Raw genomic sequence first — 17213 nt, forward strand, 5'->3', positions numbered from 1 at the left:
GACTCCTATTTTGAAATTTTCCATTATTCTCTCCTACTTCTCGGTGCACTGATGAGCAGTGACTGGACTATTTTTAAATAAAGCAAGGTAAGTGTGTAAGAAATGTGACTTCTTAAGAGCCCCAAGAGGTCACAAGACTGTCAAAAGTTAGTGAGACAAGCTATTATCAAGCAAGCTTTGGCAGGTCTGGTCATACTGGTATGTGCTAAACTAAGAAATACACCTGCTTCTTTGTGTCAGTTCTAATGCAGCATGAGAAATCATCTGCACAAGAATAAAAGAGCAACTCACCTCTTTTTCAGCCTTTGGCACTTTTTTATAAAATGTTTTTTCTGCATCTCCAATCCATACCACTGAAGGCTGCAGCTGTTTAGCCACCTTGGAGAAAATGGGGGAGACAATAAAGGAAGGTTGATTAAAATGGCTACGATTTCATACCTGGATGCCTATAATGAAGCTTTTGAATCTATATTTCAGCAGTTAAAATTAGCTGGGCTTTTTTTTTTCCAGAAATGCTCAGCATTCATGGATAGCACTGGCTGTGCTCAGCAGACTTAGGCACATCAAACCACTTCTATTTAGGAATCTAACACTAGGAAGCAAACCCAAATTGGATTATTTTGATTTCCATATTTCTATCAATTCCCAATGCAAATTTGGTTGTAATTCTGCCAAAGGAAGTCTGGTCTTAGAGTCCCACAGCAAAAGACAGACAATTCTGGACTGGGTGTTCATAAGGAGCCCATTCCAGCTTTGAGGTCAAAACAAATGTGCAAAGCAGGGCTATTGCATGAGCAATTACAGTACAAATCCTGAAACAGAACAGGTTTATGCTCAATGTTCTGGTTAACAAAATAGTGCAAGCTTGCTCTTAATCTTGAATTAGCTCAAGAATTCAAGTAGACCCTGCTCAGTTTGAAGGGGGGAGTCTGTACAAAGGGGCTCTCTTGCTCCGAAGGCGAGACACTATTCCTCGGGTTCACAGCAGGATGGCAGCAATGCTACAGGCTTTTGCACATCGTGCACTCTCCTGATTGCTATAGAAACGCCACTAGTTTAGACATTTTGCTGCCAAATTTTCATCACTTTCCAGCTGCCCTCATAGCTGTGCTACTTTGCTCAGCAGCTGAAGTGATGGTTGGAGTGACAGTTCTTCTAGGCTCTTTACCCCTGTTCCGCTGGTTGAAGGTGCTGCTTTCAGGAAGGAAGCTCACAGTATTGATAGGTGGTTTACATGAAAAACTTGAGGTCTGACTGGCAGCCAGTACAAGGATTAAGAGTAATGACCATCTCTTGCAAGCCCTGCAGTTTAGGTTTATGTGGAAGCATTTTCAAAGCACTGAAAATTTGTGTTTCTCCATTAGAAATGGACTGAAGATAAGAAAGGAACAGTAGAAGGGGGTGGTTCAACTTGCTTTCTCTTCTGTGCTGATGAGATGAAGTGGAAGCACTGCCATCTCTGGCATGTGATACTTTCTGGTAACTGGTCATTTCTCCTGTATGTCAAGTAGTATCTCCAAGTCCAGAACTGTTTTGTTGAGGGAAATACTTTTTTTCCTTTGGAAGGCAGGAACTTGGAAGCTTACCATTAATAAGGAGGATTAAGAAAATGCATAGAATGTCATGAAAGATGGAATGAAAATGCTGCCAAAATAGATATATAGACAAAAAGGTAGCTATGTTTAGTTGCATGTTTAGTGAAGAGAACATCAGTCCAGCAGTGGAGTGGATAAAAAAGCTGGAATGAAATGAGACCAAAATCACACAGCAATAATATTTTAAGGCCAGATGCTTTCTATTTAGGGTTTTTGTAGGTATATTTTGCGTGTACTCTCAGTTACATTTAGGAAAGCTCTGCTTTTCACAGAACTGAGCAGGGCAGCAGCCTGAGACTCAGGGTTTCTCTGCTCAGCATCCTGTTATCCAAGTGCTCAGTCACCTGCACAAAATGCAAGTCATTTCTGCAGTTGCACTTGCAGGTGAATTCAATCAGCTTGTGGCTGATAGGCTTAGAGACAGGTGAAGGAGGGGAATGGAGCAGTGATCATGTAGCAAAGATGTGGGATAATCAGTATTGTATAATTAAAACTTGCAAAGGAAATTGTAGGTTGTAGTGTTTTAGGCTGGTGGAAGAAACCTACAGCTGCTTAAAGAGCTGTATTTGCATTTCATGCATTGCCTCTCCTCTGGTATATGGAACTCAGCACATGTAGTGAAGGGATTCTCAGCTGGTGCTTTTTGAGGTGTCTAATGGTGCTGTCTGCCTTCTGAAGTATAAGGCAACTGATTTTCAATCCTGTGTCCTCCTTGGAAAAGGACATAAGGAAAGGGATGGGCCAGTAGGGAACTCTTGCCCTTGAAATGGAGGATCTGTCTGTCTTTGAATATTGGGTTAGTGGCAGTCTGGCTACTGAAGCTTGCTTATAGACTGTATGGATATGCAGAGCACCCCTGACAGTTTAGACTCTGACCAGGCTCTGCTGTTTCTGTGGGGTCTTTTGCTTTTGTTGTCACTCCTGTTAGCTTCTCAGATGCTGACATGGGCCATGTTAATGCCTATGCTGACTGCTAATGTTAATGCAGAGAGGTGCTCTGAGTTCTACAGAGAAGAATATGCTTCTGGTATTCTTGGCTTTTTGAGGTAATTAGGTTGGATGAAGCCTAGGGACTCATGTAGCTGGTCTGCAGCACCTTCTCTGTGCCTGTGTCTGGCAGAACATGGCAATGTGGCACTGGGGAACAAGGGCAGTCCTGGCCTGGAGATGCTTGCTAGCAGTGGACCCTTAAGTCTTCAACTGGGGTATAGCTTTGTTTCAGCTCTTAAGGATGCTCGCTTTCCTCACACCTGTATTCTGCCCCTAACCCTTATTTCCCTGCTAATGAACTTCACACTCTTAAATACTTTGCTGTGCTTTGTGTTTTCAGGCAGCATATGATCTGAACACATAAACTGGCCTGTATGCTTGTCTGGCAGTATGATACACTCATATAAGTGGATCCAGCATGCTGTGTTTGGGTTGTCTTTTTTGGAAAGACAGCTCAGACACCCAGAATCCACTGGCATCTAATTTAAATTGTTGGCAGATATGTAGTAGACTGTATATCCCTGTGAAAGTGCTTCATTTGAATTATCCACGGACAGTTTGAATCCATGGATAATTAAATGCACTGTACATAATTAATTTGTAATTGAAATTTTATTAGCTTTGCTGCATTCAACAATTTGTTAGAGTTGCCAGCAGATGGCTCCTTAACCCTTCTAATACTGTACCAAGTTAGCAGCTGCTTTTGCTAGAAATCTCTTCTGGACATTGACATCTTATTTTCTGTTAGGACAAAATCTTAATAGAAAAGCTTTTTTCTGTTTATTGACATTCATCAAAGACAAAGCCATATGCATGGGCTTGCTCCAGCTAGGGTTAAATGTTTCAAACCTGAATGCCACAGCTGAACAGTTAAGTATGCTGCAAAATACATAAACCTGATTTCTTGCAGTGGATATGCACATTACTTTTCCAAGCTTGAAGGTTAAGATGAAATTTTCTTAAAAGGATCAGAACTAAGATTTCTTGCAGCTCAATTGGTCACTGGAAGCTGCTCAGTCCTCTGTAGTTCATATTCACTGAGATGTTCCAAGGCAGCAAAAGCAGCAATGAGCTGAAACTGGTGACTGGACCTTAACAGTGGGAGCCTCACCAGCAAATATTGCTCTGCTACAGGGATAATGCCAGACTATTCTGGTTTGCTGGAGAGAAAATAACTTTAATATTTTTCCAACAGAATGTGTTCTATTTGACATCAGAGCAGCACAATGTAAAGCTACTGTCATTCAAAGAATACTGTCTGTTTGAGCAATGGTGATATTCATCACTTTGCAGGTCTTTTAGCAGGCTCTCCTTTCCAGCAGCTTGTACTGCACTGTGAGAAAAGGATTTTCTGACATGACTAGAAGAGAGACTGATTATACTGTTCCCAAATTTCAATTGTAATGGAAGTTTTCTGTGGCACTGAAATACTAAATACATTGAGGTTTCTGTCAAAGTGACAGAGTAAACTGTACCTGGCTCTTTAGGCTGCCAGAGAAATGACCTATCTGAAGGAACAATACAACAGGGGTTACAAATACCAGTGTGATTTGATGGAAGAAATATTGGTGACAGACTTCAAAATTATGATGCCTTTAAATGCCAGGCGTGTTCCATTTAATACTAAATGCACTCTATCATAATTCCCTAGTATGAGACCTTTCTCCCCTCTGATTTGAGAAATAGCATAAGCAGCCTCATGATGTGTTGCTGGAACAGCGGTGGTGTTGGAAATGCTGCACTCGAAGGCTCCTGGCTCAGTAAACAGGGCTGCACTGCACACCCTGAGCTGCTGATCCATCCACTGCTTTTCTGTGCTCGTATTTCCCCTCTGCCACCTCTTTCCCAACCTTTTAGCCTGGTCAGTGTTGTGCTAATAACCTTTTCCCACGTGTGGCTTTGTACAATGTGCTGTCTGTGCGCTGCTGTGGCCCTGGTAAAGGACTGTAGAGAGCTTGTTTCACTCTGCTAGTGATTAACCTGATGGCTGCCTTATGGTACTAATGGAGGTCCCAAACTTGTCATTTTTATTGCCTTGAAATTGTGCCTTTTGAATGACCTGCATCCACGACCCCTCTTTGTGGACTTGCAGGAGCTGTGGATGGCTGCAGCAGTATTGGTGTGTGGATGAGCACAAGGGAGGGCCATGCCCTTGGTTGGCACAAGCTGGCAGAGAGGTCCATTGAGTTGGAGCTGGCTCAATACATGGAAAATGTGGTTTAGCTGAAATATTCCAGCATGTTCTGGTTCATACTTGAAGGATGAGATTTGTTTTGGGGACTGCTGGGAAGCACTTCTATATTAGAGACAGATCCTCCCTTTTTACTCTAAAACACAGCGGACCTGGCTGCCTGCCTTTGCTGTGTCTTTTATGCAGAACACAAGCACTTGGGCTTGGTGTTCATAGCTTCTTTCAATATTTTTTATTGAATATTAATCTTCCTTACATTTCCTTTGAATAGGCAGATTGCAATGCTGGTGTTTTCCTGTTCTGTAAGAGAAGTCATTTCCTCTGCATGACATTTAAAGTGCCTGCTTTGAGTAACACACAAGGCTCTTTGGATCAAGGCTGGTATGCCTAGCAAATCTCCTCCCAGAAATCAGGGAGGGAAAAAAAATGTGCTCTTGCATCTGAAACAAATTAAAGATTCATTTTTTCCAATGCTATTTGCTTGTTTTTTAGGGTGCCTCCCATGAAAGCACTGCCAGCAGACAATGCTGTTACAGACAGAAGGTTTCCTAATGGTCATTTTATGTTCTGTAGAGTTTCATTCAGCTGCAGAAACTGTGGCTTGCAGACTTAAGTTCTAGGTTACTTCACCTTCATCAGTGCTGTTAATTCATATTTAGTTATTTGTTAATTTTAGTCATATTCATGAAATTTAACAATGGTTGTGCTGATCATACAACATGAGAAATAACTGCAGTGTTTCCTGTCATTCTCTTAAAACTGTAAGAGCGAGATCTGTACTCTGCTTGACTAATTCTATGCAAGATAGTTTTGAGGAGCAGAAAGCTTGCTTGATGAGTCAGTTTCAGTTTGTAAAAATGCAGATTTTTGTTGTAAAAATAGACCAAATCTGTCTGGTTATAGTGACCTGATGAATCTTTCAGTAATCTCTTGTGTAAAGCATTTAACAAGGTGTACCTAGTGTCATATGGTAGTTTCAGAGCTATAAATATAGGGGTATCACTTTCATAGCTCATGTTATACATAAATCTCTTAGAATTATTTATTTTTATGCCAAACTCCTTATTCACAATGATGAAAAAGAAACTTTTTGCTGGAAACAGTGTCTGGCTTTGAGCAGAGACCGCAATTCCATTGGTAGAAATGTTTTTCTTGAGGATGCTAAGAACTAATAGATGCTACAGAGCAGCAGGGAAGTAAGGGAGATTGACAGCACTGCTTGGTGTGATGGGAGACTTAGGCTGTTGGTGCTCTCTAGCTGTTTCAGTGATACTGCTGGTGCAGTAGAAACAGTCACCTGTTGATAAGCATCTTTCTGGACAAACCTTAGTCTATGTGACTGTGAGTAGCTTCCATGCTGGTTACCCATGTAAGTTCTCCAAAGTATCACTGCTATGTAAAAGCAACAACTGAGAAGCAAGTTCAGATCACTGCCCATCATGTTTCAGTATGCACTGGAAAATACTTCAGAAATTATTTTACTTCAGTAATGTGGAAAAAATGTAAGGATTTAATACATGTATATTTTTAAAAAACTTAATATCTTCAGCTAGTACCTTTAGGAGTTTAAAAAAACAAAGCTGTCTGAAGACCTTGTGCTTTACAAGGGACTCCATGATGGGATGTGTATGCCTGTGGCCACATGTTGTGCTTTGTTACAGGTGAGGGCAGAGAAAGAGAAGGATGAAATGAGCAGAATGGAGAGGAATATTACACCAGCCTGACACTGGCCTATGATGGGTGCTAGATGCAATGTTAATGTTGTAGCATCAAAACACGATTACAGCATCAAAGCCTTTCCAGTTCAGACTGTTCAGACCAGCAAATGTGGTACTTGAATTGCTTCTAACTGAAACCTCTTCTGGGAATAGACACACCTGCCACAACCTATTACAATACTGCATTTAAAATGCATCTGATAACTACTGAGGAAAGCCAATTTGAATTCAGCTTTCTCTACACTTCTAGCACTGGGAAAGCATTGCAGTTGGTTTTTTAGAGTATATGCATTGCTTGTCTTTAAGAGTATTTCTTCTGGAAATGTTCATAAGCTCCCTTTCTTAGCAGAAACACTGAGAACTTAAAATGTGGAAGAAATCCTGCCAGGGTCTTTTTCCTCTGATGAGGATTTGGTATATGTTGTTCACAGTTCATATGTCTCTGTTTCCAGACTTTTCATACATTTTTTGTTAATGTAACCCTAAACTAGGATTCTCTTCTGAAGACTTGGGGTAATCAGGCCAGCATAGAGGAGAGCTGCTTCACAGCACAGTCTCGGAAGAAATTTCTGACCACCATGAGCCTAGTATTTGATTAAATGCTGCATGACAAGCATTCCTGACTGATGTGCATACGAAAACAGAACGCTTTTTCTGTGATGCTTTTCATACATAAGGAAACACAAAACTTGCCCAAACAACGTAAAAAAATATTGTTACTACAAATGATTCCAAGGAGTGTTAAGTCCTCTTCAGTGGCACCCATGCTGGCTGCCAGCAAGTGGTGTTTCAAAGACATTTGAAAGAATGAAGAGAATCTCAAACTTGGGTTAGCACTTCTGACCTTGGGCAGCTTTGTCCTTGTACGGTGATGAGTGTACCTGCAGAAACCAGAGCTCATGAAGTACAGCATAGTTCCCCATTTCTTCTCTAGAAAAAGAGAAAACACTGAAACAACCTTGCAGAGAAGCACAGTACCTTGTACACCAGGTGCAGCATCATTTGCAGGCCGCTGCTACCTGGGTATTTCCCAGCAATGTTGGAAGCTGATAAGTTGAAGAGGTTGGCTCCTGTTTCTGTGCAAATGGCATGGACAAGCATTTTCTTTCCAACACCAGCAGGCCCGGCCAGTAACATGGCTTTCACCAAAGGAGCCTTCTCGTGGACTGCTTGGGAGCCTGCAAAAAGTCATATGGCACTGTTATTGCCTTCCTTTAAGTCTGCTATAAAGGTAGTGGAATGATTCTTCCTCTTTCCCTCATGATAAATATTTCATAATGTGAGCTCACTGCTTTATGTGGCACAAGTGCTCTGGTGTTCACTCCCACAGCTGCAGCTGTGGCTGAAGATGACTTGAACTAATGTCCCTGTTGGTAGTAAAACTTGACCCTCCTAAACTTATTTGAAACAGGCAAACTTTAGCTCTAACTCTGCTTGGCTTAAAACCCACCTTGATGAGTAAATTTGACACTGTTGCATGTGGCGCTGCATAGAGACAAGCCTGGTGTTGACACAGGAGACAACCGCCTTCAGTTGCACAATTATGGTTTCCAACTCTCAGCTGCCATGCAGATGTATAGATGGAGGCATACCTTGGGCTTTAAGATCTGCATTCCTTACCAGAGCAGGTCCTCATTTTCTGCAGTTGGACAAGGGTATGTGGCTCATGCCGTTTACTAGAGTAGCAGCATTCTTTGCTACTGCCATCCAAAATGACACTTTCCAGCTTCCTCCTTTTCAGAGGAACAAGGGAGGTCTGCACCTTGCTTTCTTTGGGTGCTTTTCCCTCAAGACTGTTCTTATTGTCCTGTGAGCATGAGCAATTCTGACCACTTGCCCCTCGCTCTCCAAAACCCTTCAGTGCTGATAGCTCTCCCCCAGCCCTAGCTGTACCTGCTGAGTGTGGTTTCAGCTCACCTGCTGAGGAGCAAATACTATATGGCAGCTGCATGCTGTGGTGCAGCTGTGACCCATCGGTGCTGGGGAAGGAGGGGGATCCTTTTCTGCACTTGGCCAATGCCAGGGTTGCAGTGCTTCACTTGCTCTGTCAGCAGGGAGGGCTGCTCAGTACTTCTAAATTTGTCTGACTGCTCCACATACATTCCTTGAGGGCTGTAAGAAAATCTGCCTGCTCTGTCTTGGAAAGGCTAGTAGAAAAGCCTGAGTTGTGAAAACAGGGCTCCTGAGAGATTTAGGTGGTAGAGGGTGATAGATGTGTCTTCCCTGTGGCTCTGTCACGGACTCAGGTATTTTAGAGCAATGTTACAGTAAAGCCTTGGCAAAGGAAAACCTCAGATATGGAAGTAGTGGCAAGGGTCAAATGCTTGATCCACATCTTCTAATGGTCCAGGAAAATCACTGTCTTGATGCTTAAAACATCTCTGGGCACAGTGGTTGTTTCAAAGTCGGCTTGGAAGAGCTGTGTGTATATCTGCTTCTGCTGGTTTTAGACCAGTGCCTGTCAGATAAGGGGCACAGTGGGGTAAAGGAGCCCAAGTGGTAACACCTGCTGAGGGAATCTATGGCCTATCTTGTGGAAGCTCCTTGCCCACATAAAGGGTAGAAGCAGCTCTCACTCTTCATAGCTCTACAGGTAAAGAAAAGTGTGGGTGGAGTGGGGGGCCAAAGGAGGACAGTTGGGCAACAAGGATATTGAAAAACAATTCCAATCAAGCTGCCTGTGTCCTAATGGTTTAATGTTCCAGATAAATGGCAAGGGGCTGTGTAGTAAGACAAATGCTGTTATTTCAGTGCTGTGCAGGATATAGTGAAGTTGTCAGCCACCCAGGCTTTATTAATATTTGGTCATTTCATACCAATCCATTACTATTACATGCAGATTTATTATGAGGGGAACAGCAGACTCCTTTGTGGTTAAAAATGAAGTATACCTTCTACTATTATTTTTCCTTTCATCTGCTTATTTCTGCTGTGTCTTTTAGCCTGAAACTTTCTCTGCCATCAGGTGAGTATTTTGAGGAAAAACTTTTACATGTATACAATTATATAATGATTAACTAGTTCTGAGATCAATTAGGTAAAATGTCATCCATAACACACACCCAAAAGGTGAAACTATTTCTGTGACTCTCTGGCTCAGGCAATATTTTTTTTACTCAAAGGCATTTTTCAAACTGCTTTTGCAAATATACTCTGTTTGTTTAACTAGTCTGGGGTCTCTTCTCCCTAGTTTTTTGCCAAATTCATAAATGGTAGAAAATTTATGGGCCCTTTCCTCCTGCCTTGGAGGGTGTCTTGGGGCTTGATTTCACTAGATTAGATGGTGTTAAAACAACCTTAGAGGATTTATCTGATATATGAAATACCACACTGTGGTCGGGGCAGATGGGGATAACTGCTGAACTCTTTGACTGTGTTTAAACTTGCAGCAAGCCCCTCGGGGCTTGCCTGAGATGAGCTGAGAAGAGTTTGAGTGTGAGGAAACTCCACCTCTGCTTGCCTGGGAGTGCTGCTCTGAGGGTGGTGAAGCTGCCTCTTCAGGTGGGGCTGAAGGAGCCCTTTGAGTGAAGTCTCCCTGCATGAAGCCCAGGTGCAGCCCTGGCGAGCAGGCAGAGGCCTGGGCTCCATGGCACAGCGAGGCCCCTTTGGTGGGAAGGGGGCTGCAGAGCGTGGCTGTGCAGGATAGCCCAGGCGCTTTCCTTTCCAGGAGGTGTGTGAAGGGGTGGGAAGAACAGGTTCTGGGTTCTTTGCTCCATTTGCCTGAATGGGAGGCAAATAAATCACTCATATCCCCTTACAGAAAGGATGAGCAATGGCACAGGCTGGGGAAGGATCTACCTGGTTACAATCTTCCCTCAAGTCCAATTGTGAATGGAAAAGTAGCCTAGCAAAGCATCAGCACTGAAGCCCTTGACTTTGGCTTCATGTCATTCCCAGGTGGAAAAAAAAACAGGATAGGTTTTACATGGTAAGCAAAGAACATCGTCCAGCAGGACTGTGTTAGATAGCAGTTAAGTCTGGCATTGCAAACTGCAAGGACATTTAGAAGTGTTCTCAAATGTGGAAATCTATCCAGACTAATTCCTTAAATGACTGCATTGTTTAGTACTGAGTAACATTAGCCAGCCTGTAAAAGGTAAATTGCAACCTTAGCCCTCCCCTTAACTTGATTAATTTTGATCAGTGGAGCTTGTTTCAGCTATTATTTTTCCCAAGTGATTTCCTTTATGTGCTGTCATTCACAAACTGCTAACATGCAAGCAGGGATGGCATGGCAATGCACTACCTGACAATAGCATGTGCAAGCTCGTTTATGCACTATTAAAATGATATGGTCCTCACTTAGGGTGCTTAATTGAAAAACAATTATACTGCAAAATGCTTTAGATTACGATTAATCAAGTGCTGCCAAAGCCAGTAAAAATGCATGTTACTGAGGGGAAGCAAAGCTGTTGTATTCTGCCTGCTAGTAATTTCTGCTGTGCTCTTACCTAATGGCAATATTCCATACAGTGCTATCAGCTGCCTGACGTCGGAGAGGGAGGGCATTGGCTCCACATCTGCCTGACGAAGCGCAGTCCCCAGGTAGCTGTACTCGCCTGCAGGGAGGAAGGAGGAGGCTTAAATGTGATGCTGCACTGTGACAAAGTGTGTGAGGCAAAGAATGAAAAGCTATGAGAGAATCCAAATTTAATGTACTCCTGGCAAAGCCTGTACTGTCAAGGGACAGGGAAGCAAACAGGGCAATGCTGGCTTTGAATGTGGGCTAAAAGAAATCTGAAATGTGAACTGCAAAGGAAAAGTTTAAGCATGCTGTGGACTTTGCCCTGCTTGTGGAAGGTATTAAGCAGAGCATTAAGTCTTGAATAACCTTTTAAAGATAACTCTTGGAGAAGAATCATTACTAGCACCATAAATCACACTGCTGGCAAAAGACTTCTAGATTTGGGATTTTGCAGGTCTGGAATTCCAGTGAACCATGCTCTTTCAAAAGTATTTCAAAAGAGGAGAAAACATTTTAAAAAGCCTTCTCCCTGACAGCATTCTCTATCAACTTCTCACTGCATGCTAGATGTTTCATTTAATTTGGGTGATTTTTACTTTGCTGTTCACCTTTTCTGTTTAAACATTTCCCCTCTCCCCCAGACCCAAGGAAACTAAAATGCACAGACCAGCAGAGTGAACCAGTCTTGTCTCAGAGCTTGTTAAAGAGCCATAATCACACTGCTGTGCTGACAAAGTCTTTCTACAAGACGAGATAAAAAAGAAATAACCGTAAGGAAGGCTCACAGGAAGTATCTGTGCAGGGCAAATGTAGCAAAAATTGCACATAATGGTGGTGAATATTGCTGGTGAACTTGAAAGCAGAAATCTCTGTAACAGGAGTAAAGTAGTGATGGCTGAGACCAAGTTGTATTTTGGGGCATAAGAATGGGCAAGGCCTGGTGCAACTACCCCCTCCTATTTGGAGAATAAAATTCATTTCAGGTTTTATCTTTAAGGAGAAATCAAAAGAACTGGGTAGGAATTAATCTTCAGAGATTTAATTAGAAGGCATCAAAGGATTTAATTGCAACTGAACATAAATCATAGTGGATATTCACTGACTAATTTAGATAAGGTCACCAAGAAAATTACTTTAGTGATGTCGGTTTGTCAGAGGGCCATTTCTGCACCTTTCCTCGGTGCAGTTCCACCCTTCGTCCTTTCCCGGGGAATGGAGTGAGTTAGTGACCTTACTTGGGCTTCAGCCTTGTAAGAGTGGACCAGATGAGAAGTTATTTTTCTGCAAGCTCTGTGTCCTTGGAATCTTAAAGGAGAGGCTTTTGGCTTGATATTAATTTGGGGAAAAAAAAAAAGCTGGGTTCATATCCAAAGCTCTGAATACCTTCTCTATCTTGTTTTGGCAACTCAAGAAGTGTGACTGAGTTCAGTGTGAGGAAGAGCTGCCTTTGACAGTCTGCGCTGCTTTCTGGCCATCCGCTCTGGATGGGTCAGCTTGGACGTGGGCAAAGGGGCACTGGTGTGAGGGGTAGGCAACCACGTGGGCATCGCTATTCTTTGCATTTTTGTGCTGGGCATTTTCTTCTGCTAAGAGAATATTGTTAATGGACCTTGGAGCAGCTCCAGTGTTGTGCTATGCTGTGATGGAGCCAGACCCCAAACTTCAGGGTCAAGGGAAGGGGGTCCAAAGACTCTTTCCAAGTTGGACATATTCACAGCTTTGTCCTTTTTGAAAAGATAATCCAACATTTAGTGTTACAAGGCTCTCAAATGGTTCCCAGCTGTTAATTATCCATGGATGAAGATTTTTTTCAAAGTATCTGTGGCTGGGAATGTCTGGTCAGAAGCAACCTTGAGAAGAACAGATGGTAATGGTTGGGTGAATCAAGTAATAATGAAAAGCTTCCATTACTGTACTTTACTGCTCTTTAATGAGCATAAAATGAATGGGATACTAGCTGATTTAGCCTTCACTAGAGTGGTGAAGTCCCTACAGCCAATAAATCTTGCTTTTAAGAGTTTATAGAAACATGGCATTTGAAGATGACATGAAAAATTCCTGCTTTTCTGGCTCTTACGTATGGTATCAATAGCCAGTGTTGGTGTAGGCTCTGGACATCTGCAAGTTCAAATAATAGTGGTCTAAGAAACAGTCGAGGCTGGGGGGTCCTTTTGGTGTCCTGTGGATTACTGTGACTTTACTTCACATCACCAAATGCTGTTGAACGTGGTGTCAAAACCCTGTGGAGTCTGCAAGATTTGTTCCATGTGAAGCATGGCTCTGCTGTGTGCATGCTATGGCAAGAGGAGTTGAGGAGCAGGACAACAAAACTGAGAAAGAGGCTGCATCTTATTCAGACTGAGCACCAGACATGCCTCAAAGTGCTGCCTGATGTTCATTGGCAGTGAAGTTGGAGGTAAGGGGGGAGTCCTGTCTGCTGAAAGACCATATGCTAAAGATGGTTTATTCCATTTTCTGGGATGGGGTATAACTCCCTGATTTAGACATGTGCCTTTCTAGTGCCTGCCAGTGCTGCTTAAAAGGTGACCTGGCTGCGTGTCTAGGAGCAACTTGTGACATCGCAAAACATTCATGACTTCCAGACACAAGTGCTTGGAGCTGAGCACCCAGTTCTGCAAAGAGCCCCTGGCTTCAACAGGAGAAATGAAAGGCATCAAGCACCCTTACCAGATTTACTTGTGCACATGGCTTTTGAAGTTCAGATGGAGAGTCCTGCAAGTACCATTACTCTGTCTCATTCTTGACTGGAAGTATGGGTTAGTGAACACCGACTGGCTGCAGATTTGTTATATTAAACATTTCATGGTATGTTAAACGCATACTTTACCAACATAATCGCAGAGATTCACTGTCTTGGCTTTTATTAGTAATCCTCGTTCCGCTAGCTCTTTGTACAGAGAATCGATGGTCCTATAGACAAGAGACAACTCAGAAACTCTAGGGAACTGAGTAGAAAGTCAGTCCTCCAACAAAAAACTAACTTGGTTATTTATACCTTCACTGCTTTATATTTTGCAACCTTAAAATATATTTAAGGTTAGTGATTAGCTCCATCAATATATAATCAATAAGTACCTCTTTCTGCATCATGGCAAGAAATCCTTTACTATCTTGCACACCCATGGCTCCCTCTTGCAATGATTTCATTACCCATTTCCAGGTGATGCCAGATCAATTATGACTTGTGTAATGGAACCATTCATTAATAACAATGACTGGGAAATTATTTTTAAATTATATAAAATAGGATTGCTATCATCACTATACTTACTCACTTAGCACTGCAATTAGTAGCAATTCATTACTACTTCCTGGAATTTGCAGGAATTCTTCCTGTTTGCAATAGCCTGAGCCTCATCTCATTAGAACATACTTAGAATGACTCAACTGGAGCAACCAGTACCCCATCTATTGTACTGCCTGGGCCAGCTGGCCAGAGGAAGTTTGAGGAAAGCTTTTTACCACACTTAGTCCAATCGTATCGCTGTGATGTTCCCCTTTAGTCTATCTCATCTACTTTCAATGACAGTATATGGTAGCGGGAGCTGCAGATTAATATTGCTTCAGTGACTTGACAAAATGAACAATCCTACTTAAAGTCCTTGCAATATTGCTAGGGTGAGCAATAACCTTTCTAGGTTTTTTGCAGCTTACACTTTTGCACGCTATTTCTCCAAATGTCCCAGTTTGCTTTATTTCTTTCTGCCACCAATCCTATTTGAGACTTCATGGCATTGCTACAGTAAAATATTTAACAGCAGCTCTCAGGTTGCTACTAAAATCAAATATATAACTTTAGAATTGCAGACATTCCATTTCAGCTGGAAAATTATTTATGCTGTTTTAGAGGCACAATTAATATAGCAGTAGTGATAAGGAAACATAGCTTAACACACCTTCAACAATGTTGATTTTGCCACTCTGATTCTTGCTTTTGTTGCCAGTGATTTTGTTCATATATTTTAAAATGAGCAGAAGGTAGAATGAAACTAACCTAGCATTTCTGCTGGGAGCATGACTTCTGTATTTCCCGTATTACTTTTACTGTGCAAGCTTAATGATAGGTGCCCTGAGTCTCCTCCAAGTACAATGTGATTGGTCTCCACTATTCACTAAACTCCCTGTGATACCTCCACCATGGTAAGAGATGAACCTGAACTCCTCTTGGCTATCTGTGAAGTGCTTTCTCCTTCTCTGCTCAGCTGGGTGGGAACAAATCGAGGACCCAAAATGCCAAAGAAATTCCAGCTACCAAAAGAAAGTGTATTCTATAATGTCTGTGTGTTTTAATAAGATTACATATAAGAAGTAGGTATGTTTAAGAGTAATTTTAAAAGCACAGAATATAAACAGACTTTAGCACTCCTCTGGTAGGACAGGTCATGCTCTGTTTTAATCCATGATATGTTTACTTTAAATATTTGCTTGGTGAGGTTTTCAGCTTTAAGCCAAGTTACAGCTTGTTCACTGATCTGTGCAGTGATAGGACCAAATGAGCTAGTCCAGGTCTCCCTGTGTGTCTTACACAGACTGTGGTGCAAACCCCATGCCCTTTCTCCTGCAGTGCTCGAGTGGGCTGCTGGTCATGTTGTTCTCCAATCCTGTTCCCTTGGGAGCTCACTATCCTGCCCTATGCTGCTGCTGGGTCAGCAGCCCTCAGCACTGTCTGTATTGTGTGCACAGGTGAAAGGGCTGGATTATCAGTGAATGTTTCATGAGATCACTGAAAACTGTCACATGAAGAAATGCTCTCAAATCCTTCAAATGAGGTTATTGAAATGAGCAAGGTTACTCAAGAGACTGTCAGGTTTGCCAAATTTGTATTGATAAATAAGACTGATTTTTATACAGTATACGCATTTTACCGCAGATAAAAGGCTGATTTGTAGAATAAGAAGACCATCTGCAGTTTCCCTTCTCTGACTTCAGATGGAAAATTTGAGTCAGTGAAACTGGGTGCTTCTGTACCTGCTGAGGGTTGGAAAGGGAGATAAACTGGGCCAAAATCCTAATCCTGTCAAAATGCTGCATGTGTTTAGCTTCACCTATGGTAGTTAACCCCACTGAAGTCAATGGAGACTGGCTGTTATGGTGTGTTGCGGAATAAGTATTGCTGAAGGCAGTAAAATCTCTGCTGTATATCATTAAAGCAGTGTTTTGTTGCCCTTTAATGTGTGATGCTCTGAAATGGTCAGCTGATGTGGATGGGGAGAAGGGAGCAGAGGAGGTAGCAGCAATCATTGGGAATGCCAATATGTTTTTCACTCAAGTGGCATGTGCTGATGGTTTGGTTTTCTTAGGCTTTTGCATGTTTATAGTTGCTGTTGAAGGCATTTTACTTATTGTAGAGCTTCTGATGCCAGGAAACGTAAAAAAGTTGAAACTGCCTTTTTATAGTTTTAAATAAGAAAGGCTTGACAGTGTAGCAACTAAAGAGGGTGCAATCTATGATGGCTCAGGGACACCAGTGCAGTCTTTACCTGTTTGGAGTCAGATCTCTGTCAATCCTGAACTTTTTTTTTCCAGTCTTCTCTCTTTTCTGAGGATCATAAGAACAGGCAGGAATTAATGCTTTTAGTGTAGCTGTATATCTGAATGAAGTGAAGAAGGCCAGCTAGTAAACATTTTAGTGTTTTCCTAATGTCTTCACCGCTGAAGAATCCAAATGGAAAAATCATATCCCTGAATGCCCTGAGGGGAGGAAGTAAGTCCTGTGTCTCAGTGCATAGGAGATGTCCCCATTTAGAGATGGTTCACTGAAGCATGGGAAAGGCAAAACACCTTCTGTCAGTGGGTTAAAATACATAAGCAGCTTCCCTGTGGTTATGCATGGTGCTCACAGCTGGATTAGGAACTGAATCCAATCCTCTTAAGCCTCTGGTTTCCCTCCTAGCTGTTAGATATCCATTCTGCTTTCTCTTTTCTAATGCCTTGGGGATGAAGCTTGACGAGGTCAGAAGAGCTGCTCTTATGCTATGGGAGAGCTGTTGCGATTAGTTTCTTTACATCTTGGAAAAACCATGGCAAGCATAAGACAGACATGAATCGTTTGTCAGGCTCCTTCATTTCATGATTAGGGATAATTAGAAGAGATGGTATCATTAATCCATACACCATTATGTTAATGTTCAATACTGGTGTCCACACTTGGGTTCTGCAAAGCACTTTGGTATGCCTTCAGTAGAACTACTCATATAACATTTAAACATAGGGACTTTGTCAATGGATTAAAT

The 17213-nt window shown here is 42.1% G+C and overlaps 1 protein-coding gene across 1 annotated transcript in view; it reads right to left on the bottom strand.

Annotated features, from left to right (window-relative positions):
* DRC11 (dynein regulatory complex subunit 11) overlaps positions 1-17213 on the bottom strand; it is a 100101-nt gene that overhangs the window by 10099 nt on the left and 72789 nt on the right. The window contains exons 12-16 of the mRNA XM_088523676.1: positions 16461-16519; positions 13808-13890; positions 10946-11053; positions 7473-7672; positions 292-378 (exon numbers count right to left, since the gene is read on the bottom strand). Of these exons, the coding sequence (XP_088379802.1) occupies positions 292-378; positions 7473-7672; positions 10946-11053; positions 13808-13890; positions 16461-16519 (537 nt within the window). The remainder of the gene's footprint in view (positions 1-291; positions 379-7472; positions 7673-10945; positions 11054-13807; positions 13891-16460; positions 16520-17213) is intronic.

Source organism: Tinamus guttatus, unplaced genomic scaffold (assembly GCF_059628265.1).
Source record: "Tinamus guttatus ecotype Peru unplaced genomic scaffold, ASM5962826v1 Tinamus_guttatus_pri_ptg000197l, whole genome shotgun sequence".
In the NCBI taxonomy this organism is placed as follows: Eukaryota; Metazoa; Chordata; class Aves; order Tinamiformes; family Tinamidae; genus Tinamus; species Tinamus guttatus.